Source organism: Dendrobates tinctorius, unplaced genomic scaffold (genome assembly GCF_039654945.1).
Source record: "Dendrobates tinctorius isolate UK_male_01 unplaced genomic scaffold, ASM3965494v1 ptg000254l, whole genome shotgun sequence".
Taxonomy (NCBI): Eukaryota; Metazoa; Chordata; class Amphibia; order Anura; family Dendrobatidae; genus Dendrobates; species Dendrobates tinctorius.
This window is the reverse complement of record NW_027361921.1, coordinates 14,126,438-14,145,302: the sequence shown is the minus strand read 5'-3', so window position 1 is coordinate 14,145,302 and position 18,865 is coordinate 14,126,438. Positions and strand designations below refer to the sequence as shown.

At 43.4% G+C, this 18,865-nt stretch overlaps 1 protein-coding gene across 1 annotated transcript in view; it reads right to left on the bottom strand.

Moving 5' to 3' along the window:
- The window catches only part of COL5A2 (collagen type V alpha 2 chain), a 281,575-nt gene extending 266,071 nt beyond the window's left edge, over window positions 1–15,504 (bottom strand). The window contains exon 1 of the mRNA XM_073558191.1: window positions 15,279–15,504. Coding sequence (XP_073414292.1) covers window positions 15,279–15,366 — 88 coding nt within the window. The 5' untranslated portion in view covers window positions 15,367–15,504. The remainder of the gene's footprint in view (window positions 1–15,278) is intronic.
- Between the last annotated feature and the right edge of the window lie 3,361 nt (window positions 15,505–18,865).

Below are 18,865 nucleotides of genomic sequence, written 5' to 3'. Positions count from 1 at the left end.
GTTAAGAGTATTCCTTAAAGACAATCAGTAAGACTGGGATGACCCAAGCTTAAATTCTTTCATGCAAGAGACTCTGATTGATCGTGAAATGACAATCTGATTAATCTCTGATCTGAATTTGACCAGAATGTCAGTTTAGTGTAATCTGATTATTTCCGATTAGCGCACACATCTTCTCCGTTGTGTGAGTCCACAGAAATCGGACTGCACTTGAATGTCATCCGGGTGCAGTCTGATGATTTCCATGTACCCATGTACCTGAAAAGGTAAGTGTGATCTGTTTTGCGCAGCAACTCACATCATGCTGCTTTGCACTGCCCAATAAAATAACATTGGTCCAATGTATATGCTCATGTGAGGCACTCCATGTAGGCAGGTGTGAGCAATGCTTTCCTCCAAGAAATACCAGTGACGTTCTGGTCTGTATTTCCAGACCTGCATCAGACAAAAGGATTGCACTAGTGGAAAGCAAAAGAAGTAAGATATGCACAGGCGCTGCCGGTATGGAACGTCGTAGCAAGCTTATTTCCATCACCATTACATATGCAGACCAAATTAAAGAAGCATTGTTCTCAGAGTATGAGGGTCTCTGTACTGATTGTATTACTCAGTGGAATCCTACATGTCCACCTTACCAGCTGGAGTGCTATGTATCACTTTCACTGTACTCTTTTAAGAACGTCATTAACTAATCCAATTGACACAATCATGAGGAAGACATACAGATGAGTTAGTAATGCTTCATATGCACAGTTGGCATTTCATTACAACTAAACATATCGGAAATGTTACCCTACAGTGATTGGGAAAAGTGTTCCATCTCCGCAGTGGTGGCACGCCAGTCATTTTACTCATTAAGCTGTCATCTTCTGGACTCTCTACTTGTGATCTGACATTAATTTATAAGCAATTTACATCATGATTTACAAGATACATCATTAAACGCTGTCATAAGTTGCTGCCAACACACCCAATAGTATATTTTAAAGTTGGCACTCTTCTGTGTACATATTGCAACCAACTTTGATACCTAGATCAAAGTCAATTTACCATTTGATCTCTAACATCAGATGCATGTTGAACATGACTAATGAGTGACATATGGAGAGGGAAGGTTTTTGATTTAAGAAGAGTAGAACCACAACTAATGGAGTCTAGCTCAGTGCTTCTAATACATTCCAGGATTGGCATTTACATGCTGCATCTTTTTCACTGTGGCCAGAAATAAGCTGAAGGGAAGCATCAGACAAACAGATGTTCATCAAAGACATTGGTTGCCAAGTAATTTCCTGTCTTAACGTCACTGGTATTGTGAATTTATGGAGGTAAATTGTTAACAGGTATAAGGGCAGGCAAGGTGTGATGCAGTTAATAGTAATAACTGGAGAACTGTTGGATCATATTCAGCCAAGCTGCTGTTAGTGTAGAAGAATCAGCATAAAAATTATTACTTTACGAATTTGCCAGGTAAGGCACATTTTTCCCAAAATTCGACTTACAGCAAATTTATTTGTGGAGAATAATATCAAGTAGTCCAATTGCCTTGAAACAGTGTTTAAAGCATTTTTGTGTCTCCAAATACTGTATTCAATATGTTTTATTATTTATATGACCTTAAGGGAAGAGCGAGAGAGATACAGGAGCAAGGGATAAACTCAGAAAGAGAGAGAGAAAGGGAAGAAATGAGTCATCGAAATACATTAATCAGTTACACATGTACTCCTGCTCCCTGTCATATCAATCTATCTCCCTATTGATGCGACTACATTTTCGTCAATAGTCGTGCCTTTTTTTGTCCTTATGTAGAATGACTTTTGCACCAGGGTTGCCAACCGTGCAAAATTCCTGGGCACTCCGTAAACGTAAGATACTTTTTTCACCTATCCGTACAAAAAATTTGATTTGTGTGTAATTTTTTTTTAAGTTAAAGAGACTTGAACAGATTTTTGTGACTGTATTTATACCATTTTACAGTTCACAGTGAATGTAATTCATGTCTTCAAATGAAATGTATGGTCTGTAGACATGTGCCACTTAAAATCTTAACGATTTACTATGGTAATCAAATGTGTCCGTAAAAAGTTGGCTCTCTATGATTTTTTGAGAAGCTGTCCAGAAAAAATGCAAAATCTAGTTGACCACCCTGCTTTGTGCGCTAACAACTATCCCTATGTTCTAAAAGCATAAAATGGTGCTGCTTGGCTAGTCCTCATCTTAGACCATGTGATGTAATCGCTATAGGGGAATATGGGCAAGTCCACCTAGCAGCATCGGTGATCATTAGCCCACTTTGTGACTATTCATCAGTGTCTGAAATAGTGCTGGGCAATGATTTCTTTTTTTGTCTGATCTATGAAAATCGAATTGTAAATGTCATGAAATTGAACTCAAATTCAATTCTCTGCAGATCGATTTGATCACCTCTAAAGTAGATGAAAAGTTATCGTTAGGAATCATTTGCTTTTTCTTGCATTAATCTTCATTATTCTAGAAGACTCGGTGTTGTCAATATCCAAAATGACTCTTAGAAAACAAATGTATAAAACATCTGTCTTATCCAACAGGAAACAGAGAGAGTTCAAGCAGAGAGTTCAAACAACTAGTCATGGCTGATTAATGATATTCTAGAATCACTGTACACAATTTCCATGTGATTGGCCATTCTGAGCAAAAAGATGTTCATCAGGAAAGGTTTCTCAGTGTCATAAAAGTCTGAAATTGAATATATAGTGTAATACAGGAATAAAATTGGGTATGAAATTTAGGAAAATTTGAGTACTTCCATAACTAGCAAGTAGCTTTTTGAGATCAAGAGCACTATACAATCTGTGAAGAAATATACTAACAAGTGCAGGAGAAGACAATACTTGTATATCAGTAAATGTTTCAAAATCATGACCCCAAAACATCTGTTAAAATAAATATAAAGTCAGCGGTGGTTTGCAGTGGGGAGATGCAGTCTCTCCAGTCATCAGTAACATGGCCTCACAGAACCAGAAGGAAGGTGCCAGGGGCCATGAGAAAGGATGTGTCGGAAGCTACCAGAGCTGGGAATCAGTGCGGCAGGAACAGGAGAGGGCAGATCTCTGCCAGGGATGCTGGCTGCAGGCATACAGCTAAAGTCTTTCCTCCTCCCAGACAGCGCCATGTTTCTGACAGGAGGTCCAGGTCTAATGGCAGGTTGAATACACCAAGTTTACTGGGTGATATCCGTGAGCCTGACTCTGAAGAGATCTGAAGAAGATGGCAAGATCTTGTCTGGCAGCGAAGCAAGTGATGGTGATTGTGGCGGAGGACACGCAGCAGTTATTCCCTTACAGCTTGGTGAGTCATGTGGTTTGCATGCACCTCAAGTGAATATGTCAGATGTGGTTTTGAATGACAGGGATGTGAGTAGGAGTATGGCGAATGCTAGTCTGGTGTTTGGTGATTGCATGAGAACTGCTGACTTGGTGTCGAAATTTTTTAGTATGGCTGGGGGTTTGCTTGCTCCGGGAGTGGAATCTAGTGAGGTTTGGAAGAGTAGTGCGTGAGAACCGGGTTAGCCACTGATGAGGATCATCAGGTCGCAGTTAGTGGAGCAGATCCTGCATGGGTTGCAGGACCTCCGAGTGTAGTTAGTAGATCAATTATTGTGCTGGCTTCATCAGGTACAGCGATGCAGTTAGCAGATCAGTTAAGGCGCTGTCAGCATCAGGTGCTGCGGTAGATGCGATACGTTTGGACGACAGGGCTGAAGGTGAAATCTATGTGTGCTTTGATCGCCCTCTGGGTGCTCATTTAAAGCAAGAAGTCAGGGAAAAAATATGGAAAGATGACTATGTGGAATTTTTTTCTCTATTGCCACTTGAAAAGTTTAATTTAGATAGGGTAAAACCTGATGAGAGCAAGAAGGAGGAAGGACAACGTAGGCGTTAACACCTTATTCCTAATACTTTCCATAATTTGTTATAGGCTTTTAACACATAGCTAGCGTAATTGTTGAGAAGTCCCTTGAAAATTGCTCAGTCTTGTTTTGCTATTTAGACTCGATTGGTGAAGCTAACCGCATTTATGGTGGGACAGCCTGGCTTTGCTATGACAAGCAATTTAGGGAAAGAAAAGCGATCCGTCTGGGTTTACAATGAGATCATAAAGATATTATTTTGTGGATGCACTGCATGGCAGCGTATAGGTCATCCTCGTAGTCCTTTCCTGGGAGTGCAGGCAGCGTGGCCAATGCGACAGCATCCTCAGCAGTTCTCCGAAAGGGCTTATGTTGGAAATTGAATGAGTAGAAATGTCTTTTTGGCTCATCCTGTAAGAACAAGCTTGAGTACTCCAATTGTGGATGATCCCACAGTCACTCTAAATGCCTCAAAAAGAGAAAAGGAAAGTCAGGCAAATCTTCATCCTAAAGGGATGATGCCAGTGAAAATAGATTAGATCTGCCATTTCTAAACAGGTATCTGGATAGGGAGGCAGTGGCGTGGTTAATTGATGGCTTTAGTTTTGGTTTAAAGATCCCATCGTCCATTGAACCTTGTGTTATGCGGCCTTACAATTTGCGCTCGGGTCGTATTTACGTGACCAGTACAGGTTAGATAAGGAGGTTATTCTTGGTCTCATGGCGGTCTGTTCTTAGACCTCCTTAGCCTTACTTGCCTTTCTCCCCATTAGTTGTGCCCAAAAAGGAGCATAACAAGTTCAGGTTAATACTGTACTTGTCATATCCACACAGCAGTTCATTTAACAACAGTATTGATCCTGAATTAGTTTCAGTTTCCTATGTTTCCTTTAATAAGGCTGTTGAACGGTTACGCAGGTTGGGAACGTGGGCTGTTATGACTAAAACTGACATTGAGTCCACTTTTCATTTACTCCTTGTTCACCAAGAGAGTTTTGGTCTGTTATTGGGATGGTAAGTACTACGTGGATTGCTATTTGCCGATGGAATGTTCAATCTCGAGTGCATACTTTGAAAAGTTTAGTTGTTACATTGATTGGGTAGTGAAGGAGAAATACAGATTGGGTTCAGTCTCACACTATCTGGACAATTTTTTTTGTATTGGGCCAGCTGAATCCTAAGTTTATTTGGTGCTCCTGTGAATGGTTCAGCAGGTAGCTTCCTGTTTTGACATTCCCCTGTCCCCCAACAAGATAGAGGGGCCTTCAACTGTATTAAAGTTTTTGGACATTGTGTTGGATTCTACTCAGGTGGAATGCCAGTTTCCAGCTGATAAATTGCTGGATTTGAAGGTTTGCGTACAGGAGTCCTTGCAGGCCAAAAAATTACACCTGTAATAATTGCAATCTATTTTAGGTGAACTAAATTTTGCTTGCACAATACTACCCATGGAGTTTTGTCACAGGCTATGAAGGGTGTTTGGCACACGTTGCATTTTGTGAAGCTAAATGCTGAGAACAGGAGGATTTAGCCGTGTGAGCAGATTTTCTACTGTACATTCCTATAATGGAAAATCGGTTTGGTTGGATCGGGAAGTGTCCAATGTGGATTTGGTGCTATTCACTGATGTGTCTGGTTCTTGAGGTTTTGGAGTTATTTCAATGATAAATGGTGCATAGGGGAATGGTCTGAAGCATGGAAAGCAGCAGTCTTGGTTAGGAATATGGCTTTACAAGAGATCCTTCTGATTGCAGTGGCTTTGCATGTTTGGGGAATGGAACTGAGAAACAAAAAAGTGCGTTTCTTTTGTGATCAGATGACTCTACTCGTTTTATCCCTTCTGCGTAATCTAATGCTCAGGTGTCTAGATTTGAATGTATTGTTCCGCGCTGCTCATGTGCCAGGTGTTCAGAATTCTATAGCTGTTGCTTTATCTTGCTTTGAGTGGCATCTGTTTTTGGAGCTGGCGCCGGATGCGGGGACCTAGTTTCAGCACAGCATTGAGTCTGGTGAAGAGTTTGGTTACTCCAGGCACTTGGCAAAATTATGTCTCAGCAAGGTGTCTATGGCAGAAGTTGGTAGATTTAGTGGGGGAATAGGTAATGGACACTGATCGTCTGTATCTGTTGCTGTATATGATTGGGATTGCATTCCAGGAAGGTTTGTCATTCTGTCATGTCTGGTAGGTTAGAGGGCTTGGACTTTTTCTTTAAATTATTGGGTTGGAGAGATTTTTTAGTTCGCCAGGCAATGAAAGCATTTTGGAAAAATTATGCTGCGAGGGATTGGTGGTGACTGGTGTCGTTTAGAATCCTGGGTCAGCTATTGCAATATCTTGAGGAGATTTGTAAGTCAGAGTATGAATGCTGGTTGTTCAGGGTGGCTGTCGTGCTGGCATTCTTTGGTGCATTTTGGGTGAGTGAGTTGGTGAATAAGAATGTCAATTGCCACAGGGGTTAGTCATTACAGGGTGTGTCATGTTCAGATGAGGTGGTGCTCTTCTATTTGAGGTGTTCTAAGACCAATGTAGCTGGCAGGGGTTGTTTGGTGGAGTTATGGGTTGTGAATGGTTTGTTTGATTGCCCTATGAAATAAGTTTCTTTGTGTCACAGGTGTGTCGGAGGCTACAGACCTTCACATTGCATCTGACTGCAGAAGGTCTCAGCAGTTAGCTTTGCAGACTTATTCCTGGTCCTTCTGTCTCTAGGACCCAGTGGCAACCTTCCTTCTATTCTAATGGGCAGACCTGGAACCGGGTGTTTATTACTCCCAGCTTGCTACTGGAAGTTGCGGGTGATATTTCCATTTCCATTTCCCTGTTGAGTCTTGGAGCTATAGCAGTTGGCTATCTTCCTCCTTCGTGTTTGGAGGACGTCTGTGTTTCTCTCTGAGTCTACTCAAGCTAAGTGTTCCTCTTGTTTGTGTATCCCATCTGTCTTTAGTGGTAGAGGGGAATGAATAGTCCTCCTGTCCTTCCCTATGCAGGGCTTTTCACCAGGGTCATGGAATTGAGAGGTTCTGCAAGGGGCTCCTTTTTGATACATCAGGATGGATCTAGATTGTCAATTTATTTCATTGCCATTTTAAGGCGTGGTTTGAATACGTGTGGTTTAAATAGTTCGGACTTTGGCTCGCACTCATTCTTAATTGAGGCAACCACAGAGGCGGCCCACTGGGAATTGGGTGTTCAAGTGGTAAAAAAGATTGGTTTCTGGGAATCAACTAGATTTAAGTCCTACATTAGTTGCGTGAAAGGGTTTTTTCTATACCTTATCGTGACTGGAGGCTTTCTGCATCCCCCCTTTTTTTTCTTGTTTACAGGAACCCCATTTTAATATGGGTTTTAGGCCAGTCCTATGTCTATTGGAGTTCTATTCAGGTGGACACAAGACCAGAGTGCCGCCAATTGGGCCTATCAAAGGAAGTGGCATTGGTGCGGTGGATTGGAATCAGAGGTTTGCAATGGAACATGGTAATGCTGGAATTCCATTTCCACATAACTTTGGATAGGCACCTGGATGTTTTGGTGCTACCAGTGGCGGATTATAATGAGGTCAATTTGGGCAGTTGCCCCGGGCCCAGTGGGGTTAAGGGGCCCACAGCCCAGGCCAGTAAATTGCCCCATTATAATCCGCCACCGCGCAGGGCCAGATTATAGGCAGGGCAGGCGGGGCTTCAGCCCCGGGGCCCCCACCACAAGAGCTTCTAAGGGGGCCCCCACCACATTCCTGCTGGCTGCTGCAATGGCACTCCATCTTCTCCCCACCTAAAAGTGAGTGACCGTGGGGGCGGTATTATGTGCTCTGCTACCAGCAGCATCTACAAGTAGCGTGAACGCTGATGCTGCTGGTAGCGTGCAAAGGCTTGTGATGAGGTCACAGGAGGTAAGGTGTCAGGGCCCCCGATCATGTGACCCCTGTCTCCTCCCCTCCTGTGACCTCATCACAGGTCCTGTGCGCACAGCACAGAGCACTGAGAGCAGCCATGTATGAGGAGTGCGGCTCTGCGGGTGGAGGTCGGTGCGGGAGATTCCCCATTATTCTCTAAGTGGAGTGTGGCTCTGCGGGTGGAGGTCGGTGCTGGAGGCCCCATTATTCTCTATGTGGAGTGCGGCTCTGCGGGTGGAGGTCGGTGCTGGAGGCTCCATTATTCTCTATGTGGAGTGGGGCTCTGCGGGTGGAGGTAGGTGCTGGAGGCCCCATTATTCTCTATGTGGAGTGCGGCTCTGCGGGTGGAGGTCGGTGCTGGAGGCCCCATTATTCTCTATGTGGAGTGCGGCTCTGCGGGTGGAGGTAGGTGCTGGAGGCCCCATTATTCTCTATGTGGAGTGCGGCTCTGCGGGTGGAGGTAGGTGCTGGAGGCCCCATTATTCTCTATGTAGAGTGTGGCTCTGCGGGTGGAGGTAGGTGCTGGAGGCTCCATTATTCTCTATGTGGAGTGCGGCTCTGCGGGTGGAGGTCGGTGCTGGAGGCTCCATTATTCTCTATGTGGATTGTGGCTCTGCGGGTGGAGGTCGGTGCTGGAGGCTCCATTATTCTCTATGTGGAGTGGGGCTCTGCGGGTGGAGGTAGGTGCTGGAGGCCCATTATTCTCTATGTGGAGTGCGGCTCTGCGGGTGGAGGTAGGTGCTGGAGGCCCCATTATTCTCTATGTGTAGTGCGGCTCTGCGGGTGGAGGTCGGTGCTGGAGGCCCCATTATTCTCTATGTGGAGTGCGGCTCTGCGGGTGGAGGTCGGTGCTGGAGGCTCCATTATTCTCTATGTGGAGTGTGGCTCTGCGGGTGGAGGTCGGTGCCGGAGGCTCCATTATCCTCTATGTGGAGTGCGGCTCTGCGGGTGGAGGTCGGTGCTGGAGGCTCCATTATTCTCTATGTGGAGTGCGGCTCTGCGGGTGGAGGTCGGTGCTGGAGGCCCCATTATTCTCTATGTGGAGTGCGGCTCTGCGGGTGGAGGTCGGTGCTGGAGGCCCCATTATTCTCTATGTAGAGTGTGGCTCTACGATTCGTGACCCCCGTCACGTGACGAGGGGGGCCCACAGAGTCTGAACTGCCCCGGGCCCTGGCTACCCTTAATCCACCCCTGGGTGCTACATGTGGGTGGCAATGATTTGAGCACCAGGGCATCACATGAATTGATTTGGGACATTAAATATGACTACTTCAGGCTTTTGTCATCTTACCCGGGTTTGTCTGATGGCATATTGTTGCATGCCTGGCTTGGAAACATGCCAGATCAGTAGAGAGAACTAACAAGGCCCCTAGTAATGTTAATAGGGAGGTGCTTCAATTCATTGCGAGGAACTGCGGGATAGTAATGTGGCATTGGGAAATCCTTAGGTCAGATGGCGGTACAGTTGGTATTGATAAGTGGGCCCTTTTGGTTGATGAACGGAGTGCAAAAGGCGGTGTTGGGGTGGCGGGACTTGCATGCATAAGGGGCCATACTTTCTCACTGTGGCATAAAATGAGGGGGTTTTGAAGGTGGTTGGTTGCACTGAAGGACGGGAGGAGTCCAGTGCAGGGATGGATGAATACCTATATGTTTGCAAGGTTCTTACAAAATTGGAATTCTTACTGGGTTAGGTCTCATCAGGACAACTTGGTATCGGCAACATGTAGCTGGGTGACCCCAAGATGGTGCGTTGTGGCTGGGGGTGATATGTAGTAGTTGTTGTTGCAGCTCATGGAAATGGTGTTGAATCTTCAATTTCCCTCCCCTTTTTGCTGATTATTTGCTATTGTTTTAATTGTTGTTTATTGAATAAACACAACATCACGCAGTATGGTGTGTTTTTTAATTATTTGATAAGGGGTTTAAAATGGGATTGGGTTATTGAATTGTGATAAGGGCCAATAGTCACACATTCCAAAGTCATGCGTTTTCTAAGAGAACTCTAATCCATCTTTGTTGCTAACACATTCATAAGCCTATTATGTCATCAGAAAGGAAGCCAGCTTTTTTATTGGTTGAATGTAATGTTTGTAACCTCTGGCCAGCATTGCATGTTACAACAATCTCCATGAGAAATTCTCAACATATCAAAAAAATGTCCAAGATGTATAAATACCACCTCAAATACCACCTTTATGAATCTCCATGAGAAGCAGCATATTTAATTAGTGATGAGCACGTATGCTCACCACTACTCGGTGCTCGCCCAAGCATCTCACTGATCGAGATGCTCGGAGCTCGCCAAGTATTTACGGAGTTGCTGGGCAGGAGCTCGGGTCCCTGCCCTGCATGTTTGGCACTCTTTAGAGAGCCAATGAACATGCAGGGATCGTCTTCCACACAATGTAATGCCGCAGCCATGTTGGTTGTGGCATTACAGAGATTGGCTGACCACACAGCGTCATCAGGTCTATATCAGACCTGGCACCGCCATGCTCATCACAGTCTGCTCTGGAATCAGGCAGTGTAGTGTAGGGAGAGTTGCTGCTGAGCTAGGGAGAGATTTGTTTGCTGCATACTTGAGGTGGGTATACCATATATAACACACGTATCCAGCTCACCTAACAGTCCTTCTGATGACTAATAAAGCTGCATAGATCTCAGTTCTAGGCAGGCAGGCAGTGTATATAGCAGATCTCAGTGCATATAGCAAGAGGGTCCATTCCAGTTCTGTCTGCTGCTGCTGCCTATTACAGATATTTCTAGACATAGACCCAGGCATCAATGACCAGGAATAATTTTTTTTGGATCTTAATCCTGATTAATTGCTTTAAGCAGTCCACAGAACACCGTTTTTCTGCTCCATTTGCTTGTTGGCACTGCAGAATACAGCCAGATCCTTTCCATATTACAGCGCTAAAAAAACAGCTATTTTAAACTGGGGTTTGTCTGTCACATGGATCACATATCAGTGAGCTCAAAATTGTGCCATTTCACTCCTCCATTTAAATTTTGTTGCAGTGTCTTAATGAAGTTATTGACACCAGTTTGCTGAAAAAAATAGTTACCTACAGGCCAGTTATTTCAAACTGTGGTTTGCCCGTCACGCAATCATTATACTGTATGGAGCATTATATAGGGTCCATTCAGTATGGAGCAATATACGGGGCTCATTATTCTGTATGGAGCACTATGTGATGCTCAGAATACTGTATGGAGCAACATATGGGGCTCATTATTCTGTATGGAGAAATATATGGGACTCATTATACTGTATGGAGCATTATACAGGGCTCATTATTCTTTATGGAGAACTATATGGTGCACATAATACTGTATGGAGCAGTATATGGGGCTCATTATACTGTATGGAGCAATATATGGCTTATTCCGCTGTATGGAGCTTTACATGGGGCTAGTGATGAGTGAGTAAACTCGTTGCTTGGGTCTCCCCGAGCATGCTCGGGTGGTCTCCGAGTATTTTGTCGTGCTCGGAGATTTAGTTTTCATCGCCTCAGCTGCATGATTTGCGACTGCTAGACAGCTTGAATACATGTGTGGAATGACTGTAAGTTAGGGAATTCCCACGTGTATTCAGCCTGTCTACAAGTCACAAATCATGCAGCTGAGATGACGAAAACGAAATCTCTGAGCACGCCAAAATACTCGGAGATCACTCGAACAGCGATGCTGCTCGCCCATCACTACATGGGGCACATTATACTGTATGGAGCACTATCTGGTGCCCATAATACTGTATGGAGCAATATATGGGTTGCATTATTCTGTATGGAATGCTATATGGTGCCCATAATACTGTATGGAGGTCTATACTTTCTGGTTTCTGAGCTATTGTAGAATTTACAATAGATATCACTCATGTAATGTAAGAAGTAAGTGAAATCTTTGACATTGTTCTATACCTAGATTTCTTATCTGTGCATCATGAATCGTAGTATGTGTTAAAGTGGCCCACTGAGACTCATTAGCGCGGGGCCCACATTAAACCTGGAGCCGACCCTGATGATGCGTAACTTAAGCAGACAATTGCATATATTGTATTAGATCAAACAAGGCCTTATATGCTGAAATTTATCCTGGCAGTTTACAAGAATGCATGGAAGTATGCCATTTATCATAAACCAAGAGAGATGTCTATTGACCTCTGCAAATGGATAAAATTGCTCTTCCAATCTTGGGCAATGACTAATTGTCTGCTTAACTGCCGAAAAAACATAGCAGATTTTGAGAAATCTTAGGCGCACCTGCAGTTTGTTTTTTGAGGAAGGCCTTTTAAGGATTTTTGTTTAATAGTATATCTGGTTATAGAGTAGATCTATGAATGGGTTTTAATTCATAATCTTTTGACCTTCCAAGACCTTCCAATTTGGAGCATATCACCTACAGTACAGTAAGGCATCCCATAAAGCAATTTGGGGGATACCCAGGGACTGCATGTGCAATTCAAGCTGATGTAATTTGCCACCTAGTTAAGACCTTGAAATAGGTTTCAATTATTAAAGTATTTAGAAAGCCTCTTGTGGTGAAGGTGCAGATCTGGAACTATTGACCTTCATTTAGAGTGAATTCTAAATCTGATTCTTATTTGGAAATGTAAGTGAGGTGTATGGGAGAGGGGTGTGACTTAAATTGAATATAGCAAAGAGATCAGACCAGGGGAGAGAGGTGAGAATTTACATCCATGTTTGAATGATATAAAAGTAAAGAGTTTAGAGGTCAAAGAAATCAAGAATGAAATAAAGCATTTTACCTGAAGATACCAGAAACTCTTGGAAAGGGCATAATGTTACTGCAATACTGGGAACGGTTTGATATTCTCCGTATACGGAAAGTTAGGAACTTTACTTACACCTATGAGAACCATGCTTGAAACATTGAACAAATTATCATATCACAGGGGAAATACAAATTATCAATAAAGGAGCCCAAAGGCCGGATGGGGAGATAAATCTTGTAGAATACTTTACTATGTCCCACAATCTAAGTGAATGGATGATAATGGGGGTAGTAATGTGTCATCTTCGAGTTTGGGGGATCCAAAGGAAGTTATCCAAAATTAAGGGATTGCATTCTAAAAAGATCCAAAGAAGGGGGTTTAAGGTGACATGATAGAAGGCTAGTTGAGAAATTGGAGCTGAAGGATGCCTAGGTCTCGTTTAGATTAATGTCTAATAGGAGTTGCAATTTCCTCTATGGTTGAACCTTGCCAAATAAAGTTTTTGATTTACATTTTTTTTTTTAAATCAAACAGAGGCTTATGGATGATGTATGACTGTATAGTTTACAGTTGCAAATGTAATATCTTAGTTTTTGATGCATATATTGGGAGATTTTCCCATTTAAAACATATAATCTAACAACAATGTAAAAACTCTTGAGGCAAGACATTTCGGAAGTTGAGATCCGTGGGGTCTAGGTTTAGAGTTCTTAGACAAAGGAATTGCAGCTGCTCAACAAAGTAATTCACTCCTTTAGATTCTTTCGCCTTGCCATGACTCTTAAGAGCACTGATGTCAGGCTATAAACAGCATGGCGCACATACTCAATGGACCACGGCAGTCCATTCATGTTACCAATCAGTGGCATCTTAGCAACATTTTTAGCTAAATGTAGACTACTTTTATGTTTGTTGCAAAAAATGAGGCCCCCTACTGTCTTGGATTCACAACAAGACAATTTTGTCCTACAATTTTGTCCTACCATTCCGGGGATTATAGGTGCTATTATCTGTTTAACAAACCCTTCCTTCTATAATTTGTGATTCCCCACACTGGATGCCCCCTCCTGTATGTAAATGGCATTGCCCGTTCATAGATTGATCTCTGCATAGTCTCACTGTGTCCATCCAGGACTAGTTATTGTTAAGTTTGTCCTTGCACATTAGGTACCTTCATATTGAAAACTGAGTACTTTAGAAATCCTAACCAACAAGACATATATTAAATTATATTTTATCCCATCAGAGGTTTAACATTATATGAACAATAGATACTTTTATATATTAAAATAATGTAAAGGAAAATTATTGTAGATATAATGGGTTGCAGTAACAAATATCAACAAGCTGCAATACTAATATTGTTAATCATTAAAGCCTTTGCTACAATGGATCAGCTTAACATTGTAAGTCGTTCATTCAAGTATGTGCTTAATGTTGATATGCTATTTTCTCCAACTCTACACACGTCTGTGTCTTTACTGTAGGTCTTACCAAGAGTTAATAAGCAATTAATGACACAGTCCAATGTGAGATTAATGACCCATGACGTAACTGTCCAGCCAACTGTTCTAGTCATTACAGTGCTGGGCTACCTAGGGAGGTGTAACACTACACAGCACATCCCCCATATGGCATTTTTGTTGTAGGCATGAATGTACATGGGAAAGCTGCTCAAGAGATTTTCCAGTCTAGCCCCTGATGGATCACCTAATTAAATGACGAATAAAAGCTAGGAAAAAAACATTTCATGCACTCATTTTTACACAGGAAATTCTGAAAGCTGATGTCACGTCACTATACTCCACATCTACTATTTGTATTTATGCTACATTTAATTCCAAGTAAACTTTGTAGTTGTTTTCAGTTCTATTGCAACAAACGCGTGTGTGACAGTGTCTGTGGGCATGTTGTGTGTGCGATGTGTATATAGGCAAGTCTTCTGGACACGTTCTTACTCCCAACCCAGCTGCAAATCATACAAGTTTGGTTCTGCACATCTGTGAAACAGAATGTGATAAGGGCATTGTCTAAACATCATGGCTACGTGTGGACTGCCCTAAAAACGTCTTCGTTATGTTAAGTCCCAAAGGAAAGCAATCTAAAATTAAGGGAGAACTAGACTTCTGGGAACAGTCAAACTTCTGGGTCACTTTGCCTTAAAAGTTGAGCAAAAGAACATAAATAAACACAACAAAGAATTAAACCAGCAGATGACAAGTAGAAGCTAAAAAATAAAATGAAGTGAAGGAAAAGAGAGCATAAGATTCACATTGCAAAATAATAGGACAAATAATATAATGTTCTTGATATGAGACAAAAGATCACTGTAGAGTATATCAGCATAGGAAAAGTGAGCAAAAGAATTATTTCTCAACAAAGAAAAAGCCTGAAGACATGGCAAGGTGGCAAGGACTCCACCCTAGCTAGATGGAAGACTAGAGAGAAAATTCAGCAAGTAACTCTGCCTTGAACATCCTTAGCCATCAGTTTCATCAGCCCTCTGCCAGGTAACAGTGAAAAACGCTGTCGGAGACAGTTCTGTGCCAATGATATCTGATCGGTGATAAATACTTATCTACATGGTAAGGGCCAGCCAACAGCTTCAAAGAAGTGTGAAACTCACAAAAGCATAGACAGTGTACACCAATACTTATAGCTATTGTTAAAGAAAGCACCAAACCACAGGCTGCAGAAAGTCGTCTCATTGCTTGGAAAATCAAAGATCACAGAAAGCCTTAGCAGCCTAAGCAGTTTCACTTACCACTCTCTTCATATTGAGCTTGAACAGCTAGAAAGTGCCCTATTACAAGTATAAAAGTGATCAAATTCCTTCTCTGTAATAAATTCATAATGTCTGCTTCATAGACATGTGGCTCTGCTTTTTGTTAGGATCGTCTTAGTACCATTAAGCTACCAGGATAGGTTTCTTCCCTGTGAGCTTCAAGACAAAAGTCTGCAAACAAGACCTTTTTTGAAGTGTTGCAGCTTTAAATAGGAAGAATGCAGCCTTCCCTAGTTTTCCTGCCCCTTTTAGCTTGTGCAGGCTTATAGTCATCCAGTCCCTGCCAAGCAGAGTATGATTGATGGCCAACAACTCAAATCAAAATGTCGCTCTTACTCCAGCCTTTCTTTGTTGCTGTTTTAATACTACACATAATAAGAAAGTGATCATAGAGATTATTAATTGTGTTCTATAGATTAACATTTCCTACTGCCTAATGCTACACAAGTCTTTCTAGTGTGTTTGTCTTTACTAGAGACTTTCAACAGTGTGGCTCTTAATAGTGTTTTATCACTGTACATTACTTTTACTGCAAATAATATATCTTAAAGGCTAAATTCCGCCATATCTGTGGCGCACGACACACGCCATTGTGTCCATATGCTCTCATAACGAGGAATGTCCTTCATTACTACATTTTATGTATGGTCAGTAGCTGTATTATAATACGTATTCCACTATGATTTCCAATACACCAGCTGTAACCCCTTTTTTAAGTAGGTATAACTTGCATATGGAATGCCCCGCAGGGCCGGGGGGGACTCGGAACCAGGCCTTTCAGGCTCTTTTAAGGGGGAAGTGCGTCACGGTGGTGATGGTGACTCGGTCTGTGGCCCTGGGTGTCAAATAAAGAAAGTGAAAGTTCAGATGAAGGGGAAGATGATAGGATAGTTGTAGGGGAAAAGGGGAATCATGACGCCACCTGTAGTATTCGGCTAAGGCAGCCGACGCTGCACTGCAGATCCTCTGAGACGGTGTTAGGGCAGCGGAGATGGTAAAGCTCTCCACAGGTAGAGCTGTGTCCCAGGGCAGTTGAGCCAGTGACGGTGATGGTGAAATGCGATGTAAAGCAGGTGAGATGTTAATAACACGAAGGACACAGATGGGTGCAGTTTCAGAGTTTTTACTTACTGTTATCTTATGTGCACAGGTGCCCACTTGGTACCGTGTCCTCCAGGTGAGGGGTCCAGCCAACTCCCAGGTAGATCAGGAACACCGTTTCAGGACTCCTCTTTATATTCCTCTTTCTTGGCCGTCTCTCTCTCGCTTTACGCCCTCCCCAGCAGTGTCCCTCATCCAGCAGCCTCGGACCTTGCCGAGCGACGTGGGTCAGGCCCCGGGGTCCTTTATCTCAACGGCTGCCTTCTGGAGGATTGCTAGTGAATTTGGCTGTCACACTACAGTCACTACAGCCTCCAACTTACTAGTTGAGCCTTGTTTGGTATTCTCCACTAGACTCAGGGGTTGGTTCCCTTACTGCGGCCTGGTCCTTCCTTTCTAGGATGCGGGCCCCACAGGTGGCCAGTCGCACTACCCGTGCCCCTAGGACCCCTTCCTTCTATTAGGAGTTTGGTCAAGATGTTTCTCTCTTCTCTGACCCTCAGTCCTCTCACGGCAATCCTGCTCTTACACTGTCCTGTCACCGACTGACTAGTTTCTGGAAGGATCTCTTTACCTCAGAACTAGCTCCTCTGTTATGAGTTCATTTTCCCCTTCACCATTGAGGTCTGATGAACTCCCTCTTCTGGTGAAGGAAGGTAGTGAGGCTGATTACCAAGCACCTGAGCTGGGAGAGGATGACTGGGCGACGGGGATCTCTGACTGGATATAAGGCAGCCGACGCCCTTCTGCCTCGCTGGTGATTTCTCTGTGGAATTCTAGGAGACCAGTCTGATTCCTGCTCCTCAAAAGCTAAGTTTTCTGCTTTGCCTTTTTGAATTTGTGTTTTGGTTTTAGTTAGCCTTGCTTTTCTCAATTCTGCCATTCCCTGCTGGGGTGAGCTGAATTCCTTTTTTGTCGGTTTGCTCTGTCTTCAGAAAATACCTGAGTACTGACATAGTCTTTTTGAAGCCTAGCGTCTTCAGGGCCTTTTTCCCTGTCAGTCTGTTGGCTCTTATTTTGATAGGGTTTTTCGCGGATTGCAGACAGCAGCTTTCCTATCCTGTCCTATCTAGTTAGCTTGGGCCCCATCATTTGCTCAGTCTATCTTTCTATCTGTGTTAGTGTTTTTTCTTCTTGCTTCACTGTCATTATATGTTGGGGGCTGCCTATTGCTTTGAGGTCTGCTCTGGGGCAGTTTAGATTTCTCTTTCTGTCTTTAGGCTAGGCAGTTCTCCGGCTGTGATCGAGGGGTCTAGGGCATCGTAGGAACCCCCTACGGCTACTGCTAGTTGTTGATAGGTTCAGGGGTCTGCAATCCAATAGCTGCCAACTTCTCTGGTTTTCTGGACTTAGCTAGCATTTCTGCTTTTGCCTCCTACGGTGACTCATTCATAACAGAATCACCAGCCATACCACAGATCCTACGGTACTCAATAGCAGGAAAGAATTAAAAAAAAAAGTGTGTATATTTTTTCCTCTATATCTCTGAGGCCGTAGAGGGAATTTTTTTTTCTCTCAATGGAGATAAAGCAATTGTCTGATCGTGTGGAGCAGCTCGCTGCGGAAGTGCGGGGAATTTCCGCCTACCTTGCTCATTCACATGCTGCTGAACCAAAGATCCCTACTCCTGATGTGTTTTTTGGGGATCGGTCTAAATTTTTGAATTTCAAAAATAATTGTAAATTATTTTTTGCCTTGAAGCCTAACTCGTCAGGGAGCTCCGCACAGCAGGTTAAAATTGTCATCTCTTTGCTGCGTGGCGATCCCCAGGATTGGGCGTTTTCTTTGAGACCTGATGATCCTAGTCTGACTAATGTGAACGCATTTTTTCAAGCCTTGGGGTTGTTGTATGACGAACCTAATGCTATTGATCAGGCTGAAAAGACCCTGTTGGCATTGAGCCAGGGTCGAGATTCTGCAGAATTGTACTGTCAAAAATTCCAAAAGTGGGCGGTCCTTACTGTCTGGAATGATAATGCCTTGGTAGCTCTCTTTCGGAAGGGTTTATCAGAAGCCGTAAAAGATACTATGGTGGGATTTCCTGTTCCCTCTGGTCTGGACGATTCTATGTCATTAGCCATTCAGGTTGATCGGCGTTTACGTGAACGCAGGACTGCACGAGAGGTGTTGCCACCTGTTGAACAAGTGTCTGAACCTATGCAATGTGATAGAGTTTTGTCCAGGGAGCAACGTCAGGAGTTCAGAAAGCGTAATAAGCTGTGTTTTTTTGTGGAGATGCCTCGCATATTATTTCTGTCTGTCCTAAACGAGAGAAACGTTTTGCACACACGTTTTCTGTGGGTGGTGTTCAACCTAAGTTTCTTCTGGCAATTACTCTGATCTGCTCCCTGTCCACATTTTCCGCCAAGGCTTTTGTGGATTTGGGAGCAGCCCTGAACCTAATGGACTTGGATTTTGCTCAACGTTGTGGATTTCCTATGACACCTCTGCGAACGCCTATCCCT